We start from the raw sequence: 15,854 nt of genomic DNA on the forward strand, positions 1-15,854 counted from the left end.
AACGAAAAAGCGCAAAAGGTAGTCTGGCTCTGTCGCGCCAATAAACAAGAGCGATAGAGGTAGATATCTTCGAGCGTTTCGTTTCGTGAGCGTTTGTGCATTCGGCTACGCACGCCAAGTGGACCAGAACCGTCATCGACGCGTGCAGGGGGGGGGGGGCCTTGTGAACGCTATGCGGCGTCGACTGAGGACACTTGAATGAGCTTCAATTGTTTAATAAGCACGCCCGCTACACGCCCAATTTTTATGCGTTTATGCGTCCGTGGCACACAAATGGTCTCGCCGGAAGATCAGCGCTGACCCTGTGGTTTTGTTTTTATATTATAAATGGGCTTACTCTTGACCACAGACTAGCCAAAGGCAAAGACGTGGCCTAAGATGGAGTGAGCTCGCCCAGAAGATGCCTAGCCTTTCTATGTTAGCATTACGCTGAGGCGGGACCATTTCGTGGTAAACAACTAGGTATATCAATATGTGTTTTTTTTCTTTGTTTTTTAATTATTCATTTTTCTTGTATCTTTTGAATGTTCTTGTATTGTTTTATATGTGTTGTATCTTGTTTATCACGAATAAAGGATTTGATTTGATTTGAATATGAGCGTGCAATTAAGCCTTAGCGTAAGCACAGTATAATAAAGAGTACTATCGTACAGTATGGCCACTCCCGCTCCCCGCTGAAAGTGCCGCCCACCCCCTCTCGGTTACCTCACAGTTACCACCTGTCAAAAACGCGAACAGTCGACTTGTCATATTTCACTCATACAAGCATAGTACGCGTTCACCTACACGAGCTTAGACTGTGGGTTAGGAACGCGCCACTTTCATATATGTATGTATGTATAAACTCTTTATTGTACAAAAAACAAATATGACACAGGATAGACAGTACAAAGGCGAACTTATCCCTTTAAGGGATTTCTTCCAGCTACCCTTTGAGTATATTTGATCGCCAGAGTCTGAGGTGTGGCGTAAGGTTAAAGGGCAAAGGTCACTAACCTCGCTAGTCCAGGTTTTTTGTCGCCAGCGAGCACTGTGACCGCGGCAGCACATTCTAGAAAGTACGATGTGAAGGGCGCCGTGTTGCTTAGAGCTTGCAGCGCTGCGTTCATGTAACAGGTGTTGCCCATGTTCTGGAGACCCACTAGACCTGTAAACCGTGGGATTAGGTAAGGTTCAATTTTAAATATAAATAAAATTATGTCGATAGTAAAGATTAAAAAAAAAGTCGATAAATTGGATATAAATATAAAGATGGTTTTATTACAGATCATTACCAGGGCGAATCAACTTTTTGACCGACATTTTTGGTGTCTCTGGCGTTACTCAAAATGTCTCTGGAATTACCAAGAAATCGAACTTCTAATGAACAAAGTTTCAGTTTATTGGATTTAACAGTTAGGGTTATGTTTTAATATACAGGGTAAAGTGAAAAATACCAATAAAATTCATTATTTAAGGGTGAAATTTCACAACTATGTTAAGAATGTGCGGACAGATTTGAGTCGGTCAAAAAGTTGATTCGCCCACCAAACTCTTGCCGTAAGTTTTAACAACATTAGTTCGGGTTCGAGTCCCGGTAAGGGCATTTATTTCCTGAGACATGGATGTTTTCTATGTATATAAGTACTAGCTTTTGCCTGCGGCTTCGCTCATGCTAAGTTTCGAAAATTGCGGAGTCCTCCATACAAATTTCCACCTTCCATTTTAGGGAAGTGGGGTGTCAGAAAGAGACAAAAAGTAGCCTATGTCACTCTCCATCCCTTCAACTATCTCCAGTTAAAAAATCACGTCAATTCGTCGTGCCGTTTTGCCGTGAAAGACGGACAAACAAACAGACACACACACTTTCCCATTTATAATATTAGTATGGATTTGTATATTAATTACATCGCTGTCTGAGTACCCACATCACAAGCCTTCTTGAGCTTACCGTGGGACTCAGTCAATCCGTGTAAGACCATCCTATTTATATTTATTTATATTATATTAGGTTTATTGCAGAAAAATTATGCAAATATCACCAATCTGTCTGATATCTGATTATGCCATCCAACACTGATTCATCGGTGTAAGAAATATAACACGTGAAATACTATTTGTTACCATTTAATTTAGAGGTATATCTCAAACGAATCTCTCCATTTCTTACAATTTTTGACACATTAATTGCAAAGGGCAATATTTGACCCCTAAAGTATACGTCTTCACTCATAACTTACGATTCGAGGTCGTGCAAAACGTCAGGATGGCCGTGTGGCGTGTTGTACACTCAGTTCAACCTTACTTGTCCAATCATGTAAACAAACATTATGACGACCGGTCTGGCGCAGTCGGTAGTGACCCTGCCTGCTACGCCGTGGTCCCGGGTTCGAATCCCGGTAAGGGCATTTATTTGTGTGATGAGCACAGATATTTGTTCCTGAGTCATGGATGTTTTCTATGTATATAAGTATTTATATATTATATATATCGTTGTCTGAGTACCCACAACACAAGCCTTCTTGAGCTTACCGTGGGCCTCAGTCAATCTGTGTAAGAATGTCCTATAATATTTATATTTATATAAACACTGCTGGAAAACACTATCTCACTTTTCTCTGGAATTGCACATTAACCATCACTAAAAATATTATTATACACTTAAATAAACTCACAAAGTATTGAAATCAATCGAAAAACCACTGAAAAATATAATATCTAAAACGATTTTCATCAATAGTTGTAATTACGAACGGATGACATCAAAAACTCCTGACATCACGAAGTCTAGATTGTCTATGAGTCGTAATGTTGGTATAACAACTTATCGTTAGGAACGATCGATATTAATCATCGATCATATTTGACGTTTCGTCTGTTTACATGATAGGACAAGTAAAGATGAACCGACTGTATACAATACATTGTTTTCAGCGCCATCTATTGACGGTGGCATAATTTTAAGGCGTTATTAAACTGGTAGTCAACAAAGATGGCTTACCTCTAGGAAAATCATCATCATCATCGTCAGTAGTGACGAGACCGGAAGTGCCGACGCGAGCGCTGGCTGGTTCGCCTTCCATTGTTGAATCTGGACTTATCTGTAACAGGATTTGATACCATTAAAATACATTTTAGTAATTAAGGGTCCCAGATGAAAAATAAACATCGAATTTGCCTAGCTTTTTTGTATATAATTCAAAAATGTCGTATGGAATGGACTGATAGTTGCGTTTTCTAATTACACAGTGAATCGCCTCTGCAACAGTGGCTCATACGTGCCCTATCGAAGGCTATCGCCGCACGTAAGTGGACCTCTTTCTCGCAGATATAGCACCATACCTACTCCGTAGACTTGTTCATATGCACGTAGTATTACTAAACTTAGGTACACAGTGAATCAGCTGTGTAACAGTGGCTCAAACGTACCCTATTGTAGGCGATAGCTGCTCTAACGTGGACCTCTTTCTCGCAGATATAACACCGTACCCGTTCCGTGGATACGTTCATATGCACGTAGTCCAATAAACTAGCCCCTGCAATAAACTAGCCCCTGGGTACACAGTGAATCAGCTGTGTAACAGTGGCTCAAACGTACCCTATTGTAGGCGATGGCTGCTCTAACGTGGACCTCTTTCTCGCAGATATAACACCATACCCGTTCCGTGGATACGTTCATATGCACGTAGTCCAATAAACTAGCCCCTGGGTCCACAGTGAATCAGCTGTGAAACAGTGGCTCAAACGTACCCTATTGTAGGCGATGGCTGCTCTAACGTGGACCTCTTTCTCGCAGATATAACACCATACCCGTTCCGTGGATACGTTCATATGCACGTAGTCCAATAAACTAGCCCCTGGGTACACAGCGAATCAGCTGTGTAACAGTGGCTCAAACGTACCCTATTGTAGGCGATGTCTGCTCTAACGTGGACCTCTTTCTCGCAGATATAACACCATACCCGTTCCGTGGATACGTTCATATGCACGTAGTCCAATAAACTAGCCCCTGGGTACACAGCGAATCAGCTGTGTAACAGTGGCTCAAACGTACCCTATTGTAGGCGATCGCTGCTCGAACGTGGACCTCTTTCTCGCAGATATAACACCATACCCGTTCCGTGGATACGTTCATATGCACGCAGTGGGATGGTTGGCTCTGTAAAATAAAATACTCATACAGTAGATTCATTCAGCGATATTCATACTGCTACGCTGCGGTCCCGGGTTCGAATCCCGGTAAGGGCATTTATTTGTGTGATGAGCAGAGATATTTGTTCCTGAGTCATGGATGTTTTCTATGTATATAAGTATTTATATATTATATATATCGTTGTCTGAGTACCCACAACACAAGCCTTCTTGAGCTTACCGTGAGCCTCAGTCAATCTGTGTAAGAAAGTCCTTATAATATTTATTTATTTATTTTATTCATTCATTCATTGGCCTCAAAGTCTATAACAGACTATACAAGCAGTGTCAAGTGGGGTGACAGCGTTTTTCATGGCTATGTAAGCCAATACGGGAGCGACAAACACGACCACAACTCGGGCAGGTGAAGTGTGCACTCGGCGAACACGTATGACGCTTGGCGCGCTTACTTGCCAGTGTCGCAAACCAAGCATTGTCGTGGATTTTGCGTCCGTCGAACACCAAATCAAATTATTTTACATTGAAAATATTTTAATTTGTTTTTTTTTTTTTTTAAGTAGTAATACTACTATTATACTATAAACATTAAATAATTTTTTTTTTTTATTTATGCCTGTTAAACCACTCGGCCATCGGATTACGAAAGCAGGGGTCGAAATTTACACCCTAATTAATGTTTATACCCTAGGAAATTAAGGATTTCTTCGTATTTATACTGTAGGAGGTAGGGCATATATATATATATATATACTGTAGGAGGTAGGGCATAGCAAATGATATTCCGCTTTTTGTGGTAGGGCACAGCACAGCGGATATCGTCTCGCTCGAATCTAGAGCAGAGCCCAATTGGGGTAGTACCTCCGCCTTACAGAAGACCGCAGCCAAATAGCACTAGACCCTACTCATAGTGTTGTGTTCCTGCCGGTGAGTAAGGCTGCCAGAGCTCAACGAGGGTGCGGTGTGCTGATGACGGGAGGACTTACGGAACTAACTTGTTCCGTCTATTGTCCTTTGAGTCGTCGGCAACCCGAACCCTCCTTAGAACTTGTACACTCCTTTTTGCTGTGTACTTAATAAAGCAAAAGGGAGTGCACAAGTTTCTAATGGGGTGGCAACGCGCATGTGACACTGTTTGAGTTGCAGGCGTCCATAGGTTACGGTGACCGCTTTACATCAGGCGGGCCGTATGCTTGTTTACCACCGATGTAGTATTAAAAAAAAATATTAAAGAAATTCACACCTTGAGCAGTTTTGCTTCAATTTATAATATGTGGTATGTATTTACTGATGAAAACTACATCAAATCCAAATAAATCAAAAATACTATGGAAATTAACCCCATATTGGTCGCAGAACAGTCACCGGCATAAATAAATGATATCAGAGGAAGCCTGAAAGTAGCACCGATATTAGAAAAAGTAAGATCGAATCGGAGAGGAAAACCAAAGAAGAGGTGGATGGACTGTGTTTGTTTTGACATGTGCCATCAATCATTTGACTGTTACTTGAAAGTTTTTCTTAAGGGTCTCTCACAGTAATAAATTCATTTTCCCCTCACTAGCTCGGAAACACGTGTTTTGTCCTTTAATACCAGCGGGTAAAAACGCATTTTATCCACTAGTGGGTAATGTAATTCGACCTTGAATAAAGTCAAATTAACTGCTTTAAAATTGATAAAAGTAGGTGAATCTAGTAATAAAGATGATTTACCACCTGTGGAAGTACTGGAAGCAGTGATAAAAGCATTTTTTGCATTGTAGTTTCCTCGCTATAGTGAGGGGAAAAGTTTTGTGTTACACTCGGGTGCAAATGTATTTTACTTCTCGTATGTTACAAAACTCGCAAGTTCAGGATTTTATTCTCGAACCACTCGCTTCGCTCGTGGTTCAACTACACAATCCTTTCACTTGCTTGTTTTTCAATTCTACACTCGGCGTTAAAATACAACTTTTCCCCCTTGTAATAACTATTACTATGTATGAAAATGATGAATTTTTTTTGCGCATTTAACTAAAAGTGACATACAGGGTGGTTGCTGATAATGGACATAGTTACGTCTCGAAATTTAACGGAAAACAAAAAAAACACGGTGTATGTACTTTACATATGCTAACTCATTTAAGGTGTGTACTTTACATACGAGCATAGGTAAGTACATAAATAATGTAAATAGTTGTAAGCGGAAAACTGAACATGGTTAGAATAAATTGTGGTTCGGTTCAAAGTTCAACAGACTGATTATGTCAGTTGTGTGTGTTAATGAGATCAGCATTACAAGATCTTATTTAGATCGTAATATATGGTAAATAACCTAACCACAATTTTGAAAAAAACCCCGACCGCGACATAGTAGGCCGATTTTCATGAAACATGGCTAAGAACACTCCCGACTAACTCAGCTTCCAGACAAAAAAAAAAACTAAATCAAAATCGGTTCATCCGTTCGAGAGCTACGATACGATGCCTCAGACAGACACACACATACAGACAGACAGACAAACCGACAGACAGACATACACACAGACAGACACGTCAAACTTATAACACCCCGTCGTTTTTGCGGGGGTTAAAAAAACAGATGGTACTTTTTTTCTGTGAAAAAGTTTTTTAAACAAGGGCGCCAAAATTATATTTCGCTCTGATTTTTTTTAATATATAATATCTTTATTGTACATAAAAGAGCAAGTTACATAATAACAGAGTTACATAATAACTATACTAGGGATTTGTACAAAGATGTCGGCTTGTAGTGGTCAAACTTTGACCCCTAAACTAGGTTAGTACCTGTGCCTTAGGGGCTAGAGTTCTTCCATTTTCATATTGAAGTCATTACAATATTGCAGGTCATGTAACAGGTTAAATTGACTGCTCGGGCCAGTACTATGTAGAAAGAGACAAAAGTAAACTTTGCTTCAACTATCTCCACTTAGAAAATCACACACTTTCCCATTTATAATATTAGTATGGATAAGTACTATACATATTATACCTACGCTTTTTGGGTTGCACGCATAATTAGTGTTAAATACCGTACGTATTTAAGGAATGCTGCTCTCGATCGAATGCCAAACTGAATCATCTAAAATTAGAAGCAATTGATACAAAGATCTTTGTTCAATACAAAGTCCTTGTACTCCTTGTTTTTTTTTTTTTTTTTTTTTTTTTTTATACTACGTCGGTGGCAAACAAGTATACGGCCCGCCTGATGTAAAGCGGTCACCGTAACCTATGGACGCCTGCAACTCAAACAGTGTCACATGCGCGTTGCCACCCCATTAGAAACTTGTACATTCCCTTTTGCTGTGTTAAGTACACAGTAAAAAGGAGTGTACAAGTTCTAAGGAGGGTTCGGGTTGCCGACGACTCAAAGGACAATAAACGGAACAAGTTAGTTCCGTAAGTCCTCCCGTCATCAGCACACCGCACCCTCGTTGAGCTCTGGCAGCCTTACTCACCGACAGGAACACAACACTATGAGTAGGGTCTAGTGCTATTTGGCTGCGGTCTTCTGTAATACTACCCCAGTTGGGCTCTGCTCTAGATTCGAGCGAGACAATATCCGCTGTGCTGTGCCCTACCACACAAAGCGGAATATCATTCGCTATGCCCTACCTCCTATTATTGTTATTTATGTTATGCGTGTCTCGTGTTAACACACGAGATAGTTTTGCAGAATACATAGTTTGAAATTCTTTTTTTTTTTACTAGCCTAGTGTAGTGTCCCACTGCTGGGCAAATGCCTCCCCTCGCTTCTTCCACTCAACCCTGTCTCGTGCGTAACCCTGCCAGCGTGGATAAAATGCGTCCAAGTCATCCCGCCATCTCTTCTTCGCTCTGCCTGAACCCCGGCCTGGACCCTCTATGGTGTTCCGTGGGTCCAACTCGGTAACCATTTTGGCCCACCATTTAGAAGAGCAATTCCCGTTAAGTTTGTACATTTGGATCACGTGTCCGATTTTGATAAAAATTGGTAGGCTGATAGAGTCCATGATGTTGAGTAAGATCAGTAGGTTTCCCAAAATGTCCTATGTAGTTTGTATGAAACCTTATTTTTTTGTTACCAGATTTCTATACATTTTCGGTAACAAGAAAGGAAAGTTTCATACAATCAACCTAGAAAATTTTGGGAAACCTAGTGGATCTTGCTCAGCATCATGGACTCTATCAGCCTACCAACTTTTATCCAATGAACCAATTTCGATTTAGTTTTTTTTGTTTGAAAGCTGAGTTAGTCGGAAGTGTTTTTAGACTTCTTAGCCATGTGTCATGAAAATCAGTCCACTATGTCGCAGTCAGAGGTTTTAAATTTTTTTAATTTTGTGGTTATACATATTATTATACTAATTAGCTTCTTCACAAACACTTATTATAAAATAACTAATATAAACAATTGTTACCTTTTGGTGCAAAGTGCTATGGTCGTTGCGGACCTCGGAGCACCCCACATGATGGCAGTCTGGCTGCAGACAGATCCACAGGTTCGGTCCGGGACACCCGCAGTCGAAGCATGTTAAATTCTGGAGCACAACAAATAGGGGTATATGGAACAGTAACTAAACCAGTAAAATAAATAAATATCATAGGACTTCTTACACAGATTAAATAAGTCCCATGGTAAGCTCAAGAAGGCTTGTGATGTGAGCTACTCAGACAATATAAATCATATATACAAATACTTATATAGATAGAAAATATTCATGACTCAGGAAACTCTGTGCTTCAGTGGTGGATGGTAAAAATTTCTGCTAAGCAACACTGAGCAAAAAGAAACCACCGATTTTAATAGCTTACTGCTGGGGAGTCAATTCTCCATAAACATCGACTATTTCCTCCCTTTTTTTGAACGTAGAGCAATGATTTTTTCAACACAGATTGTTATTATTTTTATCTGTGTCAGACCGTTTTGATTTTTTGATATTCTGCTTTTTAAAGATTCTAGAGCCAATCAAAAATTTCCAAAAACGTGCCTTTTTCAATGGCGGATGAAAAAAGGTGTGATACTCAAGATTGGTAACAATTAACCAAAAAAGCTAAACGGAGACATAGACTATTTCATTGTTATTCAGATTCTCAAATTTCATTCCGATTGAGTAAGTTTTGAAGGAGGAAAGAGTAGAGAGCGGAACCTCGATTTTAAAGATTTTTTTGAAATATCTTTTTACTGAGTTGTTCTTAATGGACAATTTTTTTTCGATAAATCTAGTTAATAACACTTGTATATTTAACTAAAATTCCCAAGTTGAAAGGGGGGCTCCTTTCCATTTTAGCATTTTCGCTACCGTATCCTCTTAACATTAGGTATGTACTTTACTGTAGTAATCAATTTTAGGCAATGCTGTGGGAATTGGACCAGCTGCTGCTGCTGTGCTTATAACACAAATAAATGCCCTCACAGGGATTCGAACCCAGGACCACAGGAGTTAAGGACACAGATTGAGTTTTTAATTAAGTTTTAACTTAAGCTCTGTAACGACAGGTCTCAATTTAGCTGAAATATTAAATCATTAAATAATAATGCATGCATTCCTATCTATTACTTTATTTTTAACACTTGAATAAATTGATAAATGATGATGCAAGATTCATTAAAAGTGTAACCATACATAACATTCATATATTCATAATACTTTGCAATAATATATGCACTTATTGGGAATGGATGTACCTTCTACTAATTTTTTTGTCAATATAGTTTTTGTAAGATTTTCGAAATGCAGAAATAGTCATAAGGACTAAGTGTCAATAGTGTTACTGTTTAAGAACATTGTTGTAATTACAACTTGCTTCAATTGTTTTATTAATAAGATGTTTTGGCTAATCAACACTTAAGACAACAACAACAACATTATTTATATGTAGCATATATGGATATTGTTTGTATCTTAAATTCTTTTCCATTACACGCTAACTATACTAGGACCCTGCACCTACTTAATCTTTCGGTTTAGCCCATGGTTGACTGGTAGAGAATGCCATCTGGCATTAAGTCAGCCATTTATACTTTTTTGTATTGTGCAATAAAGTTTAAATAAATAAACAAGAATCAATATCTGGCATCATGAAGAATTTGGTATTTGTAAGCTTTCCCCATACATCAAATTTATATGCAAGTTTAAATTTATGTAAACTTAGGCATATTTGCGAAGGAAATACAGAGTTCTGTACATGAAGCATATACTGATTATGCTTACTACCAAGGAAGTACTTTCTGCGCTTAATTATTCAACACTAAGTTTGTTTACAAAAGTAAACAAACAAAGACTATGTCTATAGTGTTTTCTTATTAGAAAAAATACTTCTGAAAGCATTGAAGAGGAAACAAATACTTTGTTGCTAATGTCTGAGGTGATGTAAACAAAGAATCCAGGGCAGGTACTAGGCAGTCATGAGTTGCAAGCAGTAAACACATAGATGCCTGTTAGCGAATCCGAGTCGAGTGCACACACGCGACTACCGTAACGTTACACAATGATAAACGGAGCTATGCCATAATTACCCATTAAGTAAACTCAGTGACAACCCCTTATAGGTTATGTTAGATACGACCAAATAACTTCTCCTTACCTCTTTCGACTGCCACAAATCCTTCCCGAGATACTCCGCGAGCTTATTCAGATGTTCACACGTCACCCCCTTATCCATTATGATTATAACAACTTTAACACAAATACGTAAATATGAAGTTTATTGCTACACTGAGGACTTGTAAATAAAGGACATGTTTTATGCCAACGGTGCGTTAAAAGGATTTTTATTACCGTCCGGGGTAGGAACAAAAGAATGTTGATAATTAGAATGAAACATTTCGGGTTTAAACACAATAATTGAATTAGATTACAGAAATTTTCTATAACACGAACTCCTTTCGTGACGAGCGAAAAGACAGGCGGTGTTACCTGTGTCGAAAAATGGGTAAGAATTTAATCAGCTGATACCGTTCTGATAAGTTATCGGTATTATCTTATGTATAAATTAGATTTTATTGAAGAAACAATCGTTCATTTGACAGACACCATTAATAGCTAAATTATAAATTGTTCTCGTTTCTTATTATTCTCATTAATAGTGTAATTTGAAAATTACCGAATTTTTGAACGTATCTCAAACGTCAGTTATGGTACGTTAAAAAAGTAGCCAGATATGTATTTTTACAAAACCTTTGAAATAAATAATAATTGTTATACTATATAATTATATTTATAAAAAAACACGTCACAGAGTAACTTATTAATGTTTACATAATTTATGTATTCTCATAAAAAGACAATGGAAATAAAAATAAATGTATAGAAAAATAACTGATTGTATTTGAACGAAACCGTTTGACGTTTCGTGGTTTATTTGTTTCTGCTGGTGCAAATTTTATATTTCTTGATTTCTTTCGTTTTTAGTCGATTTATGATAAAAATTATAAGACTTCAGTATACCAGACGTTAAGATTCTTGAAGATGACTTCAGCTTCATCTAGCAGCGCCCGCTCCTTATTCGCTGAATCTAAACAACGGCTAGCAGAGCGAGTGCAAGTAAACATGAATAATATTTCTTCGCTAACACGCCAAATTCAGCGAGGATCGAGATCTAACGAGGTTGGTGGCTAGTTCAAACCTTTCCTCACCTTTATGGGGCATTTTATTGATGGTGGTACTTATTTACACGAAAACTTACTACGTGTACCTACATTTAAATTTCAGCTCTTGACAAAAGCTGCCCGTGAGTTCGTAGCGACTGAGAACCTTATGGAGGGCGCCGAAGAGAACCTCAAGAAGATGAACCTGATCGGAGTGCACATGGGGTACCAGTTTGAGAACATTCACAAGTCGGCACAAGTCTTAGCCGAGATTAATGAGCAGGTGGCATCTATGCATAGATGACCTACAAGTTTTGATTAGAAGCTCTGTGTTGAGTATTCAGCCTAAAATTTGTTCTCTCAATTGTATAAATGTTGTCCAAAATGTATGTTGGACTTGAGCAAGACTTGTGTTTGTATTGTCAGGTATGGTAAAGATACAAAGTAGGATCATCCACATATTACGTCACACCAAAAGACCCCCCCCCCCTAACATTAACAGGGATCACATTAGTATGACCCCCCCCTTACACTGTTTGGATGACGCCTAAGTTGTTAGAAAAATCAACTTGGTTAATAGTATAATTAATTTATAGTTTGTAAATTTTAGTTGTTATTGTCTGTAATAAAACTTAGTCATGACATTAAACAGTATTTTAAATACTTGTGTATATTTTAGCAATTCCTGTTAAGTTTGTATATTTGGATCACGATTTGGATAAAAATTGGTAAGCTGATAGAGTCCATGATGCTGAGCAAGATCCACTAGGTTTCCCAAAATGTCCTAGGTTGCTTTTACGAAACTTTCCTTTTTTGTTACCGAAAATGTATAGAAATCTGGTAACAAAAAAGGAAGGTTTCATACAAAGTAATACAAACTACATAAGCCATTCATGTCATGGGGGTCATGACCCCCCCTGAAACCTAGGTTGGCCATACAAATAGACCACGTGACCCCCCCCCCCCCCTTTGGGATCATCCACATATTACGTCACACCAAATTTCAGGTTTTTGGACCCCTCCCCCCCCTATGTCACGCTTTTTTGTATACCTTTAACAGGGATTGTCACTTTTAGTATGACCCCTTCCCCCCCCTCCTTACACTGTGACGTAATATATGGATGACGCCTTTGGGGCCTGGGCCTTTACCATACCCCCCCTGGGCACGAAGCTGGATCCGCGCTTGCAAAATAGGAGACATGATCCAAATGTACAAACTTAACGGGAATTGCTCATTTAGAAGTTGTATCCAACTTGTAGTCTCATTACCCTCTCGTATGATTAGTAGCAGATCCATATTGGTTCAACTTTAACATGTATTTATTATGAACATGAATATGAATGACAAATTTTTGACAAGTGCATATGAAAGGATCCAAAGCTTTGATTGGCAGAGGTAATTGAAGCACACAGCTACTGTCCAATAAACCTTTCCTTTTTCTCACAAGGTTTATGACAACTTCTCAATAGGCATTAAGCAAGGCATTCAAAATATTAAATCCATACTAATATTATAAATGGGAAAGTGTGTGTCTGTTTGTTTGTCCGTCTTTCACGCAAAACTGAGCGACGAATTGACGTGATTTTTTAAGTGGAGATAGTTGAAGGGATGGAGAGTGACATAGGCTACTTTTTGTCTCTTTCTAACGCGAGGGAACCCATCTATAACAATAACAATGCCCTATATGTTAGGAATCTTTTTGCCACTTATAATTCCTTCAGTTAAAATATAGTTCAATTAAATTAGGAGGGTGCCTAACTTAAACTCAAATACCTGTCTTTTCTATTCCATAACACAGTTGTAAAGAAAAGGAACGTGTTAGGGGTTCAAAATCAAGAAATAGTTAACTGACATTTTATTGTTAGCAATATTGCATAGATCTATTTCTTGCTATGACAAATTATATAGGCGTTTTTTTAAACTTTGTAATAAGGATCACGAAACGACAGTAGGTTCGTGATGTTTTTTTATCAAGTGAAAGACAACAATCTTTTTTAGAATCGATGCACTTATTCCTTCAAGACAGGCCGCAAGGCAGTAAATTTTTTTTATCTACATCAATATCATAAGTTCTCGCCTTTCGGCTCGTTTCATAAAACAATACTCGACCTTTAATGCCTCTCATTATGCAGCCAGTCTCATAAATAACCATTTTGGAAATCGTAAATATTAAAATCTTAGATCAAATTACACTATTTTCTCATAGAAAATATTTTAATTTGTATTTTTTAAGTAGTCTCACTACTATTATAAATTTTATAATTTATTTAATGTTTGTTAATTTATTTAATTTGTTTATTTAATGTTTATCGTAAATATACACATAAACATACATACATAAATCACGCCTGTATCCCCTAAAAGGGGTAGGCAGAGCACATGAACTACTATTTAGTTTCAGTACCACTCTTGGCAAAAAGGGGTTAAAAGAAATCGAAATTGTGACATTGCAGTGATAGGTTGCCAGCCTCTCGCCTACGCCACGATTTAACCCATATCCCACAGTCGACTTCTACGACACCCACGGGAAGAAACGGGGTGGTGAAATTCTTAACCGGTCATCACACGGGTACCGTAAATATTGTAAACAAAAAGCGCGTAGACATTTCAAAATCTCCTTTCCTTAAACCAACCCGTGTTTCTACGTAGGAGGCTAGTTGGACAGAACTTTACTTTATCTATAGGAATTCAATTGGCCAACAGACATTTTGCTACACTTGCGAACAAAACGTGACTCGGCCTAGGACCAGGAAGTTAGTTTTGTCCGATCGGTCGGTGAAAGTCCTAGCTTTGTTTGGTTACATGGCGCTTACCAATAACCAAATGCGAACGTTGTGATATTGATTATTTGATAATAGTATTTATTAACGTTTTACGTATACCCAAATATGTAGGTATAAACATTATTTTTTTCTGAAAAGCCTTGCACCAGTTACTGAACAAAGAAAACACACTGATAGCCTAAAAAATCTACTCTAAATTAAGTCATAACACTCATAACAGAACACGCAATAAGTATACCTATAATAATAAATAAATAAATATTGGGGACACCTTACACAGATCAACTTAGCCCCAAACTAAGCAAAGCTTGTACTATGGGTGCTAAGCGGCGATATACATACTTAAATAGATAAATACATACTTATATACATAAAAAACATCCATGACTCAGGAACAGAACAAATATCTGTGCTGACTGAGCCAGACCGGTCGTCAAAATAATGTCTTCGGGTACTTAGAGAAGAAGTAGGTATTCTTACTGAAATATAATTGCATCTGTACTAATATTATAAATGGGAAAGTGTGTGTGTCTGTTTGTTAGTCCGTCTTTCACCACAAAACAGAGCGACGAATTGACGTGCTTTTTTAAGTGGAGATAGTTGAAGGGATGGAGAGTGACATAGGCTACTTTTTGTCTCTTTCTAACGCGAACGAAGCCGCGGGCAAAAGCTAGTAGGTGTATAAAGGGATGTTTCATGACCTATGATTGTATTTATTTTAACTTTATAACATGTTAACCCTCAATCTGGCAATATGTATTAGGTATACCTATTTAGCTGATTGTTTTTTTTTATTTATTTTATAATTGTACGCAAGTAAATAAAAAATAAGACATAAGTTATAAAAAAAAAAAATTAGCTGATTAAACAATATACAAAAGAGGGTCTACCTATTTTTTACTTTAATCACTGCCAAATAAAAATACAAAAAAAATTGAATTAACTGCCAAATTAAAGTACCTACACAACTAGAATAGAATTACGTGGTAAAATTCTATAGGGCACAGTCCAAGCTCTAGAGGGTCATGCCCTCGTGACCCCCCCGATTACCTTTAAGGTTATAAATAAAGTTAGGTAAGTACTTAGTAGTGCCTACGTATCACCATAAGCGTCAACTTCGGGTCGTGTCGTGCACTTTATAAAAAGCTTTGTTGAAAATATTCCCATCTTCCATCTACTTATTACAATTTAATATCGGAAATGCATCAGTAATATAAAATCCATTAGGGGCACACAAAGCTAGTGGCTGAAGCCACACCGGCCACAGAAAGTTAATATAGCAGAAGTTAAACTTCAAATAGTTGCACCATTTTTACATTATCTCTGTTTGGCTCGACGTTTTTTGCTCGTACCTATTTCTAAGGAGGGTTCG

The 15,854-nt window shown here is 38.0% G+C and overlaps 2 protein-coding genes across 5 annotated transcripts in view; one reads left to right on the top strand and one right to left on the bottom strand.

Moving 5' to 3' along the window:
* Positions 1-11,011, bottom strand: part of LOC125237700 (ubiquitin carboxyl-terminal hydrolase 20) — a 55,041-nt gene extending 44,030 nt beyond the window's left edge. Inside the window, exons 1-5 of one of the 4 annotated variants that reach the window (XM_048144852.1) lie at positions 10,696-11,011; positions 8,529-8,648; positions 4,034-4,138; positions 2,981-3,080; positions 997-1,147 (exon numbers count right to left, since the gene is read on the bottom strand). In XM_048144852.1, coding sequence (XP_048000809.1) covers positions 997-1,147; positions 2,981-3,080; positions 4,034-4,138; positions 8,529-8,648; positions 10,696-10,773 — 554 coding nt within the window. In that variant the 5' untranslated portion in view covers positions 10,774-11,011. Of the gene's footprint in view, positions 1-996; positions 1,148-2,980; positions 3,081-3,408; positions 3,495-3,577; positions 3,664-3,729; positions 3,768-4,033; positions 4,139-8,528; positions 8,649-10,695 lie in introns of those variants that run through there. The other 3 variants (XM_048144856.1, XM_048144853.1, XM_048144855.1) reach the window with 3 other exon arrangements.
* Positions 11,012-11,480: 469 nt separating this feature from the next.
* LOC125237988 (BLOC-1-related complex subunit 7) lies at positions 11,481-12,117 on the top strand. The gene is made up of 2 exons (XM_048145249.1): positions 11,481-11,717; positions 11,823-12,117. The coding sequence occupies exons 1-2, from the start codon at positions 11,580-11,582 to the stop codon at positions 12,000-12,002; spliced, it is 318 nt and encodes a 105-aa protein (XP_048001206.1). The 5' UTR covers positions 11,481-11,579; the 3' UTR covers positions 12,003-12,117.
* The last annotated feature ends 3,737 nt before the right edge of the window (positions 12,118-15,854 follow it).

Source organism: Leguminivora glycinivorella, chromosome 22, assembly GCF_023078275.1.
Source record: "Leguminivora glycinivorella isolate SPB_JAAS2020 chromosome 22, LegGlyc_1.1, whole genome shotgun sequence".
In the NCBI taxonomy this organism is placed as follows: Eukaryota; Metazoa; Arthropoda; class Insecta; order Lepidoptera; family Tortricidae; genus Leguminivora; species Leguminivora glycinivorella.